Below are 14,316 nucleotides of genomic sequence, written 5' to 3' on the forward strand. Positions count from 1 at the left end.
ATTTTTATTTTAAAGGCCAAAATCTCTACATAGTGGGCCCCAAAATTAAAACAAAATTGTAAATTACACATACTCAAAGTCATAGCTTGCTTTATTTTTTATTTTAGATCAAATGTGGTAAATTACCATAGAATTTCATTAAAATAATACTTAAAACTTGTGACAAAGGTCATAAACTCATTAGGAAAATATTGTTAAATCAAATGAGACTTGAGGTCTTTTGTTTTTTGTTTTTTATTTTTGAAAGACTTCTATTCAAAATATTGACCTGGAGGCTAAACCCATCGTTTGTATAGATGCACTATCTCAATATTTTCTTGTGTGTGTTGTAGAAATAACAGACCCAGAGAAACGACTGGAGGCCCTCCATGAGGCCTTGAAGCTGCTGCCACCAGCTCACTGCGAGACGCTGCGATACCTCATGGGTCACCTCAAGAGGTCAGACACACACACGAGCAGTTGTTTTACTTTGTTACATACTTATTTCTTTGGTATCTCCATTATTATTTGACTGTTGTTTTTACATATTATATAAATTGGTCTCTTTCTTCATTCAGAGTGACACAATACGAGAAGGAGAATCTCATGACTAGCGAGAATTTAGGCATCGTCTTCGGCCCAACACTTATGAGGGCGCCCGAGCTGGACGCCATGACGGCACTCAACGATATCCGATATCAGAGACTTGTGGTGGAAAGTCTAATTACCAATGAAGATGTGTTGTTCTGAGGTGCAAGAGGAGATAAAAAGAGAGACTGGGGATGACACTTGAATGCTTTTAAAGATAAAAAGGTGGCTTCTAATGAGAAAATGAAGGAGAAACATGCAAGATACTTGTGTCTCGCTAGAAAGGATTAAAAAATATACTACCTGCTTTTGTGAAGGTTAGATAAATCAAGAAATGAAGGAAGTGTCTGTCTTCATGAAAGCAATTTAACAAAATCTATCTTGAGACACAGGAGCTTTGAGTGAAGAAGTGGATGGAAGGACCCAGCATTTCCCTAAAGTTTAATGAAAATAGGAGCAAAACATCAAGTCAACGAGCTCTACTTTGTCTCTATGAGTTGGTATTAGAAACACCCTGTATTAGCGAGAGAATTAACAATGTGTGGTAGAAACACTGCACCATCTATCTTTAAGTTCTTGTCATTTCTTCCTACAAGGATGCCTTGACATTTTGGATTGTGGAAAAACATGACTGCATTGAAAATGTTAGCTTGGTTAGTGTTTATCATTGAAAGTCCCGGTAAGTTTTCGTTGTTTTCTTAGTGTCAGTGTGTCCCATTTGATCCTCTTGAAGAGAAGAAGCAGCAGCACTGGCTTCCTAACAGTAGACAGCCGGATGAATGAATGAATGACTGGAAAAAGTGCATCGCTCACGTTTGGCGCATACTCATTCCTCCAAATGGAACTAAAGTGATTTGGACCTATGGCCTTTCTTTTTTCCTTCCTCTTCTTTTGCTCTGCTTTTGCTTCATAGCTCTCCCTTTTGCCCCGTTGCTGAATTATAACTACACAGCAACCTCAAACCGCCTTCTTCTTCTTCTTCTTCTTTTTTTTTTTTTTCTTTTTTTGTGGTGTGATGATGTGTAATTGCGCCCGGCGATGAAGCGGGCGGAGCTGCAAATTAACAATCCTTCATTCTCTCACTTCTCCACTTGCCACGCGTTGAAAACCTGATAGGAAATGACACTTAAAATTCAGCGAGAGTCTATTTAAAGGAAGTGTTTTTCCAGTTCCTGAAAGAGCATCTTTCCAAGTGAAAATTTTGCTTCTGACACAACTTACAAACATAGAGCAAGAAATATTGTGCCAGACCATCTGTCAGACATGAACACACAGTATTTACCAGTAATTGTCAGGCGGCTTTAGCCGTCATACTTTGCTGTAGTGGCAGATGCCGAGGGGAGGGACACCCTCGTTTGACTTGAAACGCAAATACGTGAGGCCAGTACTGTTTTTGCTTTGGTTTGTCATTTGTATAAAGCGGTGCTGTAATTAAGCAGTGTTTTGTTATGAAGGAGATTTTTGCAATGAAAATACTAATTGAAATTCATCATCACTCGCCCGACTGCAATTCAACAAAATGAAGCACACTGATAATTTCAAGGCCCATCTCTGTTATTGGCCTTAGTGGGATAATTGGGCAAGTTTTAATATCAAATCGAATCCCAATTGCTTTGCATCGGTGCTTTGCCTCTCCTTCTGTAAACATGTTTGGAAGTCATGTATCTGTCACTTGTGTTGATGCCACTTAATCGAACTGTGAAACTGGAGGAAGTGATGATAATTTCAAGCCCAAAGGCCAGTCTGTATTTCATATCTTAACGTCTGCCTTCTGCAGTGAAGATGAGATTTTTCCCTGACTAGAGCAGGTGACAGATTACAGAGGTTTTTGAGTTTGCTGTAATGTTTTGATGCCATAAAAGCAGTGTCCATGATAGAAATCATCTGTCCATGCTTTTTTATTTGTTGTTAAACTAGTGCCATTTGAAAGGGTGGAGGTGTAAAATGAAGGCTTTCTGCATGTACCCCCACCTGCTACAACTCACCTTTACTCATTCCTCCCCCCATTTTTGTCGGGGGGTTCACTGAGTAGTGAAGACCCACCTGGCTTGAAGACCTTTTTGGCTTTTTTTTGGTTTGGTTTAGGACAGTTGCTGGGTGTAAATCAAATTGATGTAACATAGAAAATAGCATCAGCTGATGCTATTTTCTAATGGATTATGTTTTCATGTTATCTGTTTTCTTTATTTACATTGTCTAACCATAGACTAACTCTTATCAGACTAACCTGATGAAAACTTGTGACCCTTCAGTGATCTGTGACAGCTGCTTTTTTAGCATCATGATTAAAATGTGTTGGGTTTTTTTGGTTTTGTTTTGGGGTTTTTGGGGTTTTTTTTATTGTCATTGCTGTAAAGTATTTTCTATATGGTTTATGCATGGTGAAGTTAAATTATTAAATATGACGTTAAGTTGGTCGTCTGAATTTTGTGTTTTAATCCATTTGAGTATGGATGTGTCCAAGAAGACCTGCTGAAGTTCAAACTGGGCACCATAATGGGGAAGAAAGGTGATTTAAGGCCAAGTTGGTCTGATCTTCCCACACAACCGGTGGTTTGAAAAAGAGAAAATATCCAGGGATTAGCAGTTCTCTGGGTGATGACAGATGACAGCGGTCATAGGGGAATAGCTAGACTGTTTTGAGCTGATAGAAAGAAAATAGTCAAGTATTCATTTGATTTAATGGGGACATTGCAGTTTAACTTGGTAATGATACAGAGCATGAAACTGCTGCACAGAGATTTTAAAGTTGTTTTGGGTTTTTTTCATTTTCAATCCTTATCCATAGTTGGGCTAATAAACTACTAATTGTAGTATAATTAATTAAATCAAGTGCAGCTCTGACTTACTTTTAACAAACCTTTGACAACAACGGTTGTTTGTAATAATGTAATAATTGTTATACCACATTCTGTAACAATGCTGTTGAATTAATGTAACAGATCCCTTTATACAGAATTTCTGATGACTTTTTGAATTTCCCTGGAACGTAACCAGTTTGCTGTATCTGTGTTATGAGCAGTGACAGACCTGGAAACAAAACCTCCCTCTTAAGTTCAATATTTCTTTTAGTATAATTTTAATTTTCAAAAACCAATAAATGTTTATTAACATTTTTTAACACTGAGACAATATTGTATACTGTGGCTAAACAACATTTTTAAGACTTCCAAAATGTCTAAACTATTTTAAAGCATTTTCTTTTTTTAAATTTTGCTCCAGTTTTTTTCTAAATTAAATAATACATGGTGGTTTTAGACATCAGTGTTTTAAAAAAATAAATGAATCAATAAAAAATAAATAGTAAAAAAGTGAAATAACTAAGTTTGTAAGATAAAATAATGGACTTTGATACGGTAGTTACTTCTGTTTTTAAGCGCTATGCAGCAAAACTTCATGTTCGGTCACGACTTGTACTTTTTCACACCACGTGCTCATGACTTGGCTCGAGCGTCCTCCATTTGCTGCTCGAACTGGTCGTGATGCGGGTTTTTACTCGGACACACCATAACAAGACTACCACTATATAACCACATGAATTTAGGTTGCCTAGAGAAGCATAAAAACTAGTTATTTATATTTATATTGTTAAAGCAAACCTCAGTGGAAATAGAGTCTGGAGAGGAGTTTACTAGCGGGTGACTGCACGGACTTCGGACATGTGCGTCGAGGAAAAAAAGCGCAGACGATGTTAACTACGTGACACAAGGTGAGGCACTGTAGGGCTAGAATGAGGATGCTTGTATTGTTTTTTGTGAATTTCCTCTGTTAAGTTTAAAATAACGTGTTTTTGTGCAGCTGTTGTTAGCTTGAGGTGGCGACTAGCGAACAACTAGCCACTAATACTAGCCTACCTACTACCTGCTCATTAGCATCAGCATGACGCCTAAACTACAGTTACTTGGTTATTAACACCAGTGCAAATTTGCTTCTTTTTAAGCTGCTGAATATGACTGTTTTAATAAACATATGTGAAAGAGTTTTGTTTGGTGTGCTAGCTGTCAGCAGGTTTAACATTTTTTAAGTTTGAAGGTAGTTGCCAACTTCTTAATTGTCACTGTGGCGTGCCAGAAGCACAGTGCACAGAAAGCTGGGTAAATATGCACTGCATGTTCATATTTTTATAATACAAATGCACTAAAATGTTGGTATGCAGTTTATGCATAATGCTTTTATGAAGTAAGAAGGTTCTACTTCACCCCTTTGGAAAATAAAAAGAACTACACGTGCCAATGCAATACAATACAATGCAATACAGTACAACTTTATTTATATAGCACATTTAAAAAACAGAAATATATAGAAAGTGCTTCACCGTAATGCCACATGTGCTCTATTCTAATTTTGAAAATGTTAATGTTTTATAAAGGATTTTTGTTTGTTTATTTATTTTATAAGGCAATATTTTATAATTGGCAACACTTGTTGCCATTTGATCTTCACGAAATTCCAGTATCCAATTTTACCTATTTATGACAGTGCCATAGCAGCTTTAGCTCCGCTGTGTGTAAAAAACCTTCTTGTTAACTGTAATGGTAAGCCTCGTTGGCGCAGTAGGCAGCGCGTCAGTCTCATAATCTGAAGGTCGTGAGTTCGAGCCTCACACGGGGCAGAATATTTTGTTTACATCCATAGGAACAGAATCGGCTTTATGGCACTTTGAGTACATTTTAGAGATATGGTTTAGAGATAAATGAATTTCACAGCTACTGTGTCTTGTAGTTTAAAAATTTTAGTTTGCTTGGATTGGATATCAATTTTAGTAATAGTCTTTCTTCCATGTAAAACTATGCTAAAGCGTAAGTGTGAATTTTGAAACACTAGGGGTTGAGGTTAAAGCTGTAAGCCCGGCTAGCTCAGTCGGTAGAGCATGAGACTCTTAATCTCAGGGTCGTGGGTTCGAGCCCCACGTTGGGCGTTAATCTTTTCCTCATTCGCCCCGCTTACTGTTTGTCTTCTTTTGTAATTTTGATGTCCAGTGTTTGGACGCTAGAAAGTTTACATGTCATTTTCAGTGGGAAACCACTGAAAGACATGAGAGACATTGTTGATGTATGCATGTTAACTAAGCAATTAGATAAGGGGTCTCTGTAAGCATTGGTGGTTCAGTGGTAGAATTCTCGCCTGCCATGCGTGAGGCCCGGGTTCGATTCCCAGCCAATGCAACAATGTTTTTAATTTTTTTTTAGTCGATAAATTAATTTCTGGAAATAGTTTTGATGCATATGCTGCTTTTTTGCAAATTTGCAGTGTAATATTTATTTTCGTTTTTCCTGCAGTATATAAAAATTGGTGTATTTCAAAAATAAAACTATGAAGACACTCAGATACTTTTTTGTATTTACAGTTTTGAGGGATAAGCCTCTTAAATTTCTCTAACTAGAAATATATGTTAAAAAAGCAAAAACGATTTTCATTTTTTTTGTAGTTTATTGCACTTTATGCAATTTATGTAATTACTATGCACTTAATGAATACATATTATTAAAATCTGGGCTATAATTGTTGTATTGATGTATAGCAACTTGAAATGCTCCCAAAAATGGCACCACACCATGTAAAAATATAATATAAGCTCTGGCGGACTTGGTTCTATGGTCGGTCTTAAAGGGTTAACTGTCAATATTACTGACCCTAATTGTACTTGTTTGTTTGAAGGCATCAATAAAAGAGACAAAAATACTTATCAGCCCTACATTTTGAAATCCGTAACCTTTTCAACTTGCTTCCTGGTTTTAGATATCGACAATTTCTTAGTAATATGACTTTTGTTAGTCCATTGGTGTGTTTCATCATAGGCCTCGTTGGCGCAGTAGGCAGCGCGTTAGTCTCATAATCTGAAGGTCCTCAGTTCGAGCCTCACATGGGGCAGGATCTTTTGACACACACATTTCTTGTTTTTGCAAATGGTTATGCATGTGCTTATTTTGTTGTATAATCAACTATTACTTCCAGCATCCCCCATGTGTGGCAGGCTGCTAAGACAGCTCTGCTCATTTCTGAGCTTTTGCATTTAAGTCAACCTAGGATGAGTTGTTTTAATTTTCATATGGTCATTAGAGTGTCCACTCTAATGCAGTGTGCTTGAAAAGCTTGGATATGACCATGAAAAAGGTTTATGAACCCTTCATATAGTATGTTATTCTTTTTACTTTATTCAGTTCCATTGTTTTAATTAATTTTTGCTGCTTGAAACTTTGCACGGTCTTTTCAGCTGTCACCCAATAAATTTCTCACGTGTGGGGATAGTAAAGGTTTATCTTATTAAGAAAAGAAAAAAAAAAAAGTTATACACTCCCCGTCGGGGAATCGAACCCCGGTCTCCCGCGTGACAGGCGGGGATACTAACCACTATACTAACGAGGAGATATCTCTGTCAACTGTCTTTACTGTTTAAATACCAGCAATCGGAATAACAGCACTAAAAGTGAGGGATATTGTTAAGTCTAATTGTTGAATGTTGCCATTGTGTTTCTTAAATTTGTACAGTCTTAGTTCAAGCAGTAGGATCAAAGCCATTCCTTTGATCCTGACCACCTCTCCAACCACTCTGTGCTGGGGGAGGTTTTATTGTAGATACATCCTATCTGAAAGATCTGGGGTTTTTTTATGTAAGCTTCCTGTGTTTACGACCCTTTGGTCAGCAGGAGGTCTGACACACACACACACACACATTCTCACATAACACACACACACAAACTTACAGAAGTTCACACATATACATACAAATGCTTTGTCTCAGAACCAAGGGGGCGTGGCTTTGTTCTGACGTGTTTTGTGTGAACTGTCTCTCAATAAAAGGTAGCAGGAGGAGGTCAGATCTGGGGGTCATTTTCGTGGTGGACACAGACGAGGCCTCCCTTGTGCAAATAATCGATCGATCGACTGTCTTGTTTCCTTCATGATGAATAAGTGTCTAGAATTAGCGGGGTTTGTGGAAACACAGACCCAACAGATATGTCATTTGTTTCTGCCATTGCCCGTGGAAAGCCTTCCCATCTGTTTGATTTCAAGACTCACACGTGGCAGGCGATCCTCCCCTATGGATGCGTGCCGGCCCTCTGGAACCACTTCATCCAACTTTCACCAAAATTCCTCTTTCTTTTCTCAGGTCAGAATTGCGGGGCACCACACGTTGGCCCCCAAATGACTCCTACCTGTTATTTCTTCTTGGACACTTTGTCCAAGTAGGGTTAGGAACGTCTTTGCATTGGAAGCGGATGAACAAGGGCTGATAATTGGTTATCAGCAGCTCCCGAGCTGAGTCTCTGGAGGTTGCCTGGAGTTCCTTTGCCAACAGGGTCCATGGAGAGGGATAATTTGAAGTCATTCTTGCCTGACTGTTAAGTTGGAACAAGAAGTCTATGCAAACCAAACTTGAGTTGGACATCGTATCTGCATTAAGTCAAGATGTTGTTGAGAGGAGACTTTGGAGAGTGGCGCGAATTCGACGAGACAATTGGCAGACTTGTAAGGGCAGACTTGTAAAGGCTGGTGGCTCTGCAGTAGAACTGTTGCCTGCCACCCGTGAATCTCGAAATCAGAAGGTAGTGACTTGTAGCCTCACGCAAGCGATGTGCTTTGATGCGCAGTACGTGACAGAGTTTGTGCATCCATTTTAAGCGTCTTGAGAGGAGACTTTGGAGAGTGGCGCGAATTCAGCGGGACAATTGGCGGACGTGCAAGGGTTGTTAGCTCAGCGGTAGAATTGTCGCCTGCCATGCGTAAGTCTCCAAAACTGGAGGTGTTGAGCTCTATGCTCACGCGAGGCATGCTTTGATGCGCAGTTCGGCCACACATTTTTTGGATCTCCTTTCACACACTTCACCTCCAAGATGGCAGCCCATCCTGGGCTTGAAGAACTGGCAACTCTGCTTCATTTGTTGACGGCTTCAAGGAATGGTCCGTTTTGGGGGGAGATGGTGCCTTGAGCCTCTCTTGATACACAGTACGTGGCAAAGGCAACCCATCCATTGTCTACCACTTGTCCTTTTCGGGTAAGCCGGAGGTGGGTCAAAACACAGTTTCCCTGACCGGGAATCGAACCCGGGCCACGGCGGTGAGAGCGCCGAATCCTGACCACTAGACCATCAGGGAGCTGCGACAGAGGTGTCTTGATGAGTGACGCGTGGCTGTATCGGGCTACATTTTCCGTTGCGCCTCGAGAGGAGCGCTTGGGCAATGGCACGAATTTGGTGAGAAAAGTGGCACCTCTGTAAGCATTGGTGGTTCAGTGGTAGAATTCTCGCCTGCCATGTGGGAGACCTTGGTTCGATTCCCGGCCAATGCACAGTTCCTTTATGCATGGTGTCTTGGGGGGCATTAAGTTTGTTCTCAATCACGGCCAGGCGGCATCAAGATTTGGAACAAGAAGCCTGTGCAAACCAAACTTGGGTTGGACATCGTATCTGCATTAAGTCAAGTTGTTGTTGAGAGGAGACTTTGGACAGTGGCGTGAATTCGGCGGGACAATTGCCAGACTTAGAATTGTCGCCTGCCAGCGCCAGTGGGTGACTGAATATATGTTTACAGACATTGCTGTTAAAGCCGTGTGTCTTATTAGTGGAGCTAATGTGGCTGTAATTAAGGAATTTAATTTAAGACGGCACTACGAGACAAAAGAAGAATGGTCCGTTTTGGGGGAAGATGGTGTCTTGAGCCTCGCTTGATACACAGTACGTGGCAAAGGCAACCTATCCATTGTCTACCGCTTGTCCCTTTCAGGTAAGCCGGAGCTGGGTCAAAACACCGTTTTTAGGATCTCCTGTGGCACTCTTCACCTCCAAAACCCGTTCAGGGCTTAAATACCTGGGGACTTACCTTTGTTTGTCCAAGCTGAATTTCTTTTCTGTGCAGCTTCGAGAAATCGTCCATTTTCCGCTTGACTGTCAGCCTCGTTGGCGCAGTAGGCAGCGCGTCAGTCTCATAATCTGAAGGTCGTGAGTTCGAGCCTCACACGAGGCAGGTGTTTTGGTACAGAGTTGGTCCATCCATTTTGTACCGCTTCTACCCATTTCGAGGACGCTGGAGCCTAAGAACCATCCGTTTGTAGTGGATTTTCAGCCTCCTCTGATGCGAGATCTAGAACAGGGATCAAATCATTCTGCCATTGCCCGTGGAAAGCCTTCCCATCTGTTTGATTTCAAGACTCACACGTGGCAGGCGATCCTCCCCTATGGATGCGTGCCGGCCCTCTGGAACCACTTCATCCAACTTTCACCAAAATTCCTCTTTCTTTTCTCAGGTCAGAATTGCGGGGCACCACACGTTGGCTCCCAAATGACTCCTACCTGTTGTTTCTTCTTGGACACTTTGTCCAGGTAGGGTTAGGAATGTCTTTGCATTGGAAGCGGATGAACAAGGGCTGATAATTGGTTATCAGCAGCTCCCGAGCTGAGTCTCTGGAGGTTGCCTGGAGTTCCTTTGCCAACAGGGTCCATGGAGAGGGATAATTTGAAGTCATTCTTGCCTGACTGTTAAGTTGGAACAAGAAGTCTATGCAAACCAAACTTGAGTTGGACATCGTATCTGCATTAAGTCAAGATGTTGTTGAGAGGAGACTTTGGAGAGTGGCGCGAATTCGACGAGACAATTGGCAGACTTGTAAGGGCAGACTTGTAAAGGCTGGTGGCTCTGCAGTAGAACTGTCGCCTGCCACCCGTGAATCTCGAAATCAGAAGGTAGTGACTTGTAGCCTCACGCAAGCGATGTGCTTTGATGCGCAGTACGTGACAGAGTTTGTGCATCCATTTTAAGCGTCTTGAGAGGAGACTTTGGAGAGTGGCGCGAATTCAGCGGGACAATTGGCGGACGTGCAAGGGTTGTTAGCTCAGCGGTAGAATTGTCGCCTGCCATGCGTAAGTCTCCAAAACTGGAGGTGTTGAGCTCTATGCTCACGCGAGGCATGCTTTGATGCGCAGTTCGGCCACACATTTTTTGGATCTCCTTTCACACACTTCACCTCCAAGATGGCAGCCCATCCTGGGCTTGAAGAACTGGCAACTCTGCTTCATTTGTTGACGGCTTCAAGGAATGGTCCGTTTTGGGGGGAGATGGTGCCTTGAGCCTCTCTTGATACACAGTACGTGGCAAAGGCAACCCATCCATTGTCTACCACTTGTCCTTTTCGGGTAAGCCGGAGGTGGGTCAAAACACAGTTTCCCTGACCGGGAATCGAACCCGGGCCACGGCGGTGAGAGCGCCGAATCCTGACCACTAGACCATCAGGGAGCTGCGACAGAGGTGTCTTGATGAGTGACGCGTGGCTGTATCGGGCTACATTTTCCGTTGCGCCTCGAGAGGAGCGCTTGGGCAATGGCACGAATTTGGTGAGAAAAGTGGCACCTCTGTAAGCATTGGTGGTTCAGTGGTAGAATTCTCGCCTGCCATGTGGGAGACCTTGGTTCGATTCCCGGCCAATGCACAGTTCCTTTATGCATGGTGTCTTGGGGGGCATTAAGTTTGTTCTCAATCACGGCCAGGCGGCATCAAGATTTGGAACAAGAAGCCTGTGCAAACCAAACTTGGGTTGGACATCGTATCTGCATTAAGTCAAGTTGTTGTTGAGAGGAGACTTTGGACAGTGGCGTGAATTCGGCGGGACAATTGCCAGACTTAGAATTGTCGCCTGCCAGCGCCAGTGGGTGACTGAATATATGTTTACAGACATTGCTGTTAAAGCCGTGTGTCTTATTAGTGGAGCTAATGTGGCTGTAATTAAGGAATTTAATTTAAGACGGCACTACGAGACAAAAGAAGAATGGTCCGTTTTGGGGGAAGATGGTGTCTTGAGCCTCGCTTGATACACAGTACGTGGCAAAGGCAACCTATCCATTGTCTACCGCTTGTCCCTTTCAGGTAAGCCGGAGCTGGGTCAAAACACCGTTTTTAGGATCTCCTGTGGCACTCTTCACCTCCAAAACCCGTTCAGGGCTTAAATACCTGGGGACTTACCTTTGTTTGTCCAAGCTGAATTTCTTTTCTGTGCAGCTTCGAGAAATCGTCCATTTTCCGCTTGACTGTCAGCCTCGTTGGCGCAGTAGGCAGCGCGTCAGTCTCATAATCTGAAGGTTGTGAGTTCGAGCCTCACACGAGGCAGGTGTTTTGGTACAGAGTTGGTCCATCCATTTTGTACCGCTTCTACCCATTTCGAGGACGCTGGAGCCTAAGAACCATCCGTTTGTAGTGGATTTTCAGCCTCCTCTGATGCGAGATCTAGAACAGGGATCAAATCATTCTGCCATTGCCCATGGAAAGCCTTCCCATCTGTTTGATTTCAAGACTCACACGTGGCAGGCGATCCTCCCCTATGGATGTGTGCCGGCCCTCTGGAACCACTTCATCCAACTTTCACCAAAATTCCTCTTTCTTTTCTCAGGTCAGAATTGCGGGGCACCACACGTTGGCTCCCAAATGACTCCTACCTGTTGTTTCTTCTTGGACACTTTGTCCAGGTAGGGTTAGGAATGTCTTTGCATTGGAAGCGGATGAACAAGGGCTGATAATTGGTTATCAGCAGCTCCCGAGCTGAGTCTCTGGAGGTTGCCTGGAGTTCCTTTGCCAGCAGGGTCCATGGAGAGGGATAATTTGAAGTCATTCTTGCCTGACTGTTAAGTTGGAACAAGAAGTCTATGCAAACCAAACTTGAGTTGGACATCGTATCTGCATTAAGTCAAGATGTTGTTGAGAGGAGACTTTGGAGAGTGGCGCGAATTCGACGAGACAATTGGCAGACTTGTAAGGGCAGACTTGTAAAGGCTGGTGGCTCTGCAGTAGAACTGTCGCCTGCCACCCGTGAATCTCGAAATCAGAAGGTAGTGACTTGTAGCCTCACGCAAGCGATGTGCTTTGATGCGCAGTACGTGACAGAGTTTGTGCATCCATTTTAAGCGTCTTGAGAGGAGACTTTGGAGAGTGGCGCGAATTCAGCGGGACAATTGGCGGACGTGCAAGGGTTGTTAGCTCAGCGGTAGAATTGTCGCCTGCCATGCGTAAGTCTCCAAAACTGGAGGTGTTGAGCTCTATGCTCACGCGAGGCATGCTTTGATGCGCAGTTCGGCCACACATTTTTTGGATCTCCTTTCACACACTTCACCTCCAAGATGGCAGCCCATCCTGGGCTTGAAGAACTGGCAACTCTGCTTCATTTGTTGACGGCTTCAAGGAATGGTCCGTTTTGGGGGGAGATGGTGCCTTGAGCCTCTCTTGATACACAGTACGTGGCAAAGGCAACCCATCCATTGTCTACCACTTGTCCTTTTCGGGTAAGCCGGAGGTGGGTCAAAACACAGTTTCCCTGACCGGGAATCGAACCCGGGCCACGGCGGTGAGAGCGCCGAATCCTGACCACTAGACCATCAGGGAGCTGCGACAGAGGTGTCTTGATGAGTGACGCGTGGCTGTATCGGGCTACATTTTCCGTTGCGCCTCGAGAGGAGCGCTTGGGCAATGGCACGAATTTGGTGAGAAAAGTGGCACCTCTGTAAGCATTGGTGGTTCAGTGGTAGAATTCTCGCCTGCCATGTGGGAGACCTTGGTTCGATTCCCGGCCAATGCACAGTTCCTTTATGCATGGTGTCTTGGGGGGCATTAAGTTTGTTCTCAATCACGGCCAGGCGGCATCAAGATTTGGAACAAGAAGCCTGTGCAAACCAAACTTGGGTTGGACATCGTATCTGCATTAAGTCAAGTTGTTGTTGAGAGGAGACTTTGGACAGTGGCGTGAATTCGGCGGGACAATTGCCAGACTTAGAATTGTCGCCTGCCAGCGCCAGTGGGTGACTGAATATATGTTTACAGACATTGCTGTTAAAGCCGTGTGTCTTATTAGTGGAGCTAATGTGGCTGTAATTAAGGAATTTAATTTAAGACGGCACTACGAGACAAAAGAAGAATGGTCCGTTTTGGGGGAAGATGGTGTCTTGAGCCTCGCTTGATACACAGTACGTGGCAAAGGCAACCCATCCATTGTCTACCGCTTGTCCCTTTCAGGTAAGCCGGAGCTGGGTCAAAACACCGTTTTTAGGATCTCCTGTGGCACTCTTCACCTCCAAAACCCGTTCAGGGCTTAAATACCTGGGGACTTACCTTTGTTTGTCCAAGCTGAATTTCTTTTCTGTGCAGCTTCGAGAAATCGTCCATTTTCCGCTTGACTGTCAGCCTCGTTGGCGCAGTAGGCAGCGCGTCAGTCTCATAATCTGAAGGTCGTGAGTTCGAGCCTCACACGAGGCAGGTGTTTTGGTACAGAGTTGGTCCATCCATTTTGTACCGCTTCTACCCATTTCGAAGACGCTGGAGCCTAAGAACCATCCGTTTGTAGTGGATTTTCAGCCTCCTCTGATGCGAGATCTAGAACAGGGATCAATCCAAATCATTCTGCCATTGCCCGTGGAAAGCCTTCCCATCTGTTTGATTTCAAGACTCACACGTGGCAGGCGATCCTCCCCTATGGATGCGTGCCGGCCCTCTGGAACCACTTCATCCAACTTTCACCAAAATTCCTCTTTCTTTTCTCAGGTCAGAATTGCAGGGCACCACACGTTGGCCCCCAAATGACTCCTACCTGTTATTTCTACTTGGACACTTTGTCCAAGTAGGGTTAGGAACGTCTTTGCATTGGAAGCGGATGAACAAGGGCTGATAATTGGTTATCAGCAGCTCCCGAGCTGAGTCTCTGGAGGTTGCCTGGAGTTTCTTTGCCAACAGGGTCCATTGAGAGGGATAATTTGAAGTCATTCTTGCTGATGGTTT

General features: G+C 43.5%; 1 protein-coding gene, 1 long non-coding RNA gene and 14 other non-coding genes across 18 annotated transcripts in view; 11 read left to right on the plus strand and 5 right to left on the minus strand.

Annotated features, from left to right (window-relative positions):
* LOC120735672 (N-chimaerin) overlaps positions 1–2,689 on the plus strand; it is a 29,371-nt gene extending 26,682 nt beyond the window's left edge. For all 3 annotated transcript variants that reach the window (XM_040035334.1, XM_040035420.1, XM_040035245.1), the window contains exons 14-15: positions 333–438; positions 558–2,689. In XM_040035334.1, coding sequence (XP_039891268.1) covers positions 333–438; positions 558–729 — 278 coding nt within the window. In that variant the 3' untranslated portion in view covers positions 730–2,689. The remainder of the gene's footprint in view (positions 1–332; positions 439–557) is intronic.
* The window catches only part of LOC120735855, a 17,912-nt gene continuing 3,852 nt past the window's right edge, over positions 257–14,316 (minus strand). The window contains exons 2-3 of the long non-coding RNA XR_005696365.1: positions 6,553–6,554; positions 257–268 (exon numbers count right to left, since the gene is read on the minus strand). This is a non-coding gene — a long non-coding RNA (uncharacterized LOC120735855). The remainder of the gene's footprint in view (positions 269–6,552; positions 6,555–14,316) is intronic.
* On the plus strand, positions 5,107–5,179 carry trnam-cau. Its single transcript has one exon. It is a non-coding gene; the product is annotated as a tRNA-Met (tRNA).
* Positions 5,413–5,485, plus strand: trnak-cuu. Its single transcript has one exon. It is a non-coding gene; the product is annotated as a tRNA-Lys (tRNA).
* Positions 5,662–5,732, plus strand: trnag-gcc. The gene has a single exon. It is a non-coding gene; the product is annotated as a tRNA-Gly (tRNA).
* trnam-cau lies at positions 6,366–6,438 on the plus strand. The gene has a single exon. It is a non-coding gene; the product is annotated as a tRNA-Met (tRNA).
* trnad-guc lies at positions 6,862–6,933 on the minus strand. Its single transcript has one exon. It is a non-coding gene; the product is annotated as a tRNA-Asp (tRNA).
* Positions 8,593–8,664, minus strand: trnae-cuc. Its single transcript has one exon. It is a non-coding gene; the product is annotated as a tRNA-Glu (tRNA).
* On the plus strand, positions 8,787–8,857 carry trnag-gcc. The gene has a single exon. It is a non-coding gene; the product is annotated as a tRNA-Gly (tRNA).
* Positions 9,459–9,531, plus strand: trnam-cau. Its single transcript has one exon. It is a non-coding gene; the product is annotated as a tRNA-Met (tRNA).
* Positions 10,726–10,797, minus strand: trnae-cuc. The gene has a single exon. It is a non-coding gene; the product is annotated as a tRNA-Glu (tRNA).
* trnag-gcc lies at positions 10,920–10,990 on the plus strand. Its single transcript has one exon. It is a non-coding gene; the product is annotated as a tRNA-Gly (tRNA).
* On the plus strand, positions 11,592–11,664 carry trnam-cau. Its single transcript has one exon. It is a non-coding gene; the product is annotated as a tRNA-Met (tRNA).
* Positions 12,859–12,930, minus strand: trnae-cuc. The gene has a single exon. It is a non-coding gene; the product is annotated as a tRNA-Glu (tRNA).
* On the plus strand, positions 13,053–13,123 carry trnag-gcc. Its single transcript has one exon. It is a non-coding gene; the product is annotated as a tRNA-Gly (tRNA).
* Positions 13,725–13,797, plus strand: trnam-cau. Its single transcript has one exon. It is a non-coding gene; the product is annotated as a tRNA-Met (tRNA).

Source organism: Simochromis diagramma, unplaced genomic scaffold (genome assembly GCF_900408965.1).
Source record: "Simochromis diagramma unplaced genomic scaffold, fSimDia1.1 OVJJ01000411.1, whole genome shotgun sequence".
NCBI lineage: Eukaryota > Metazoa > Chordata > Actinopteri > Cichliformes > Cichlidae > Simochromis > Simochromis diagramma.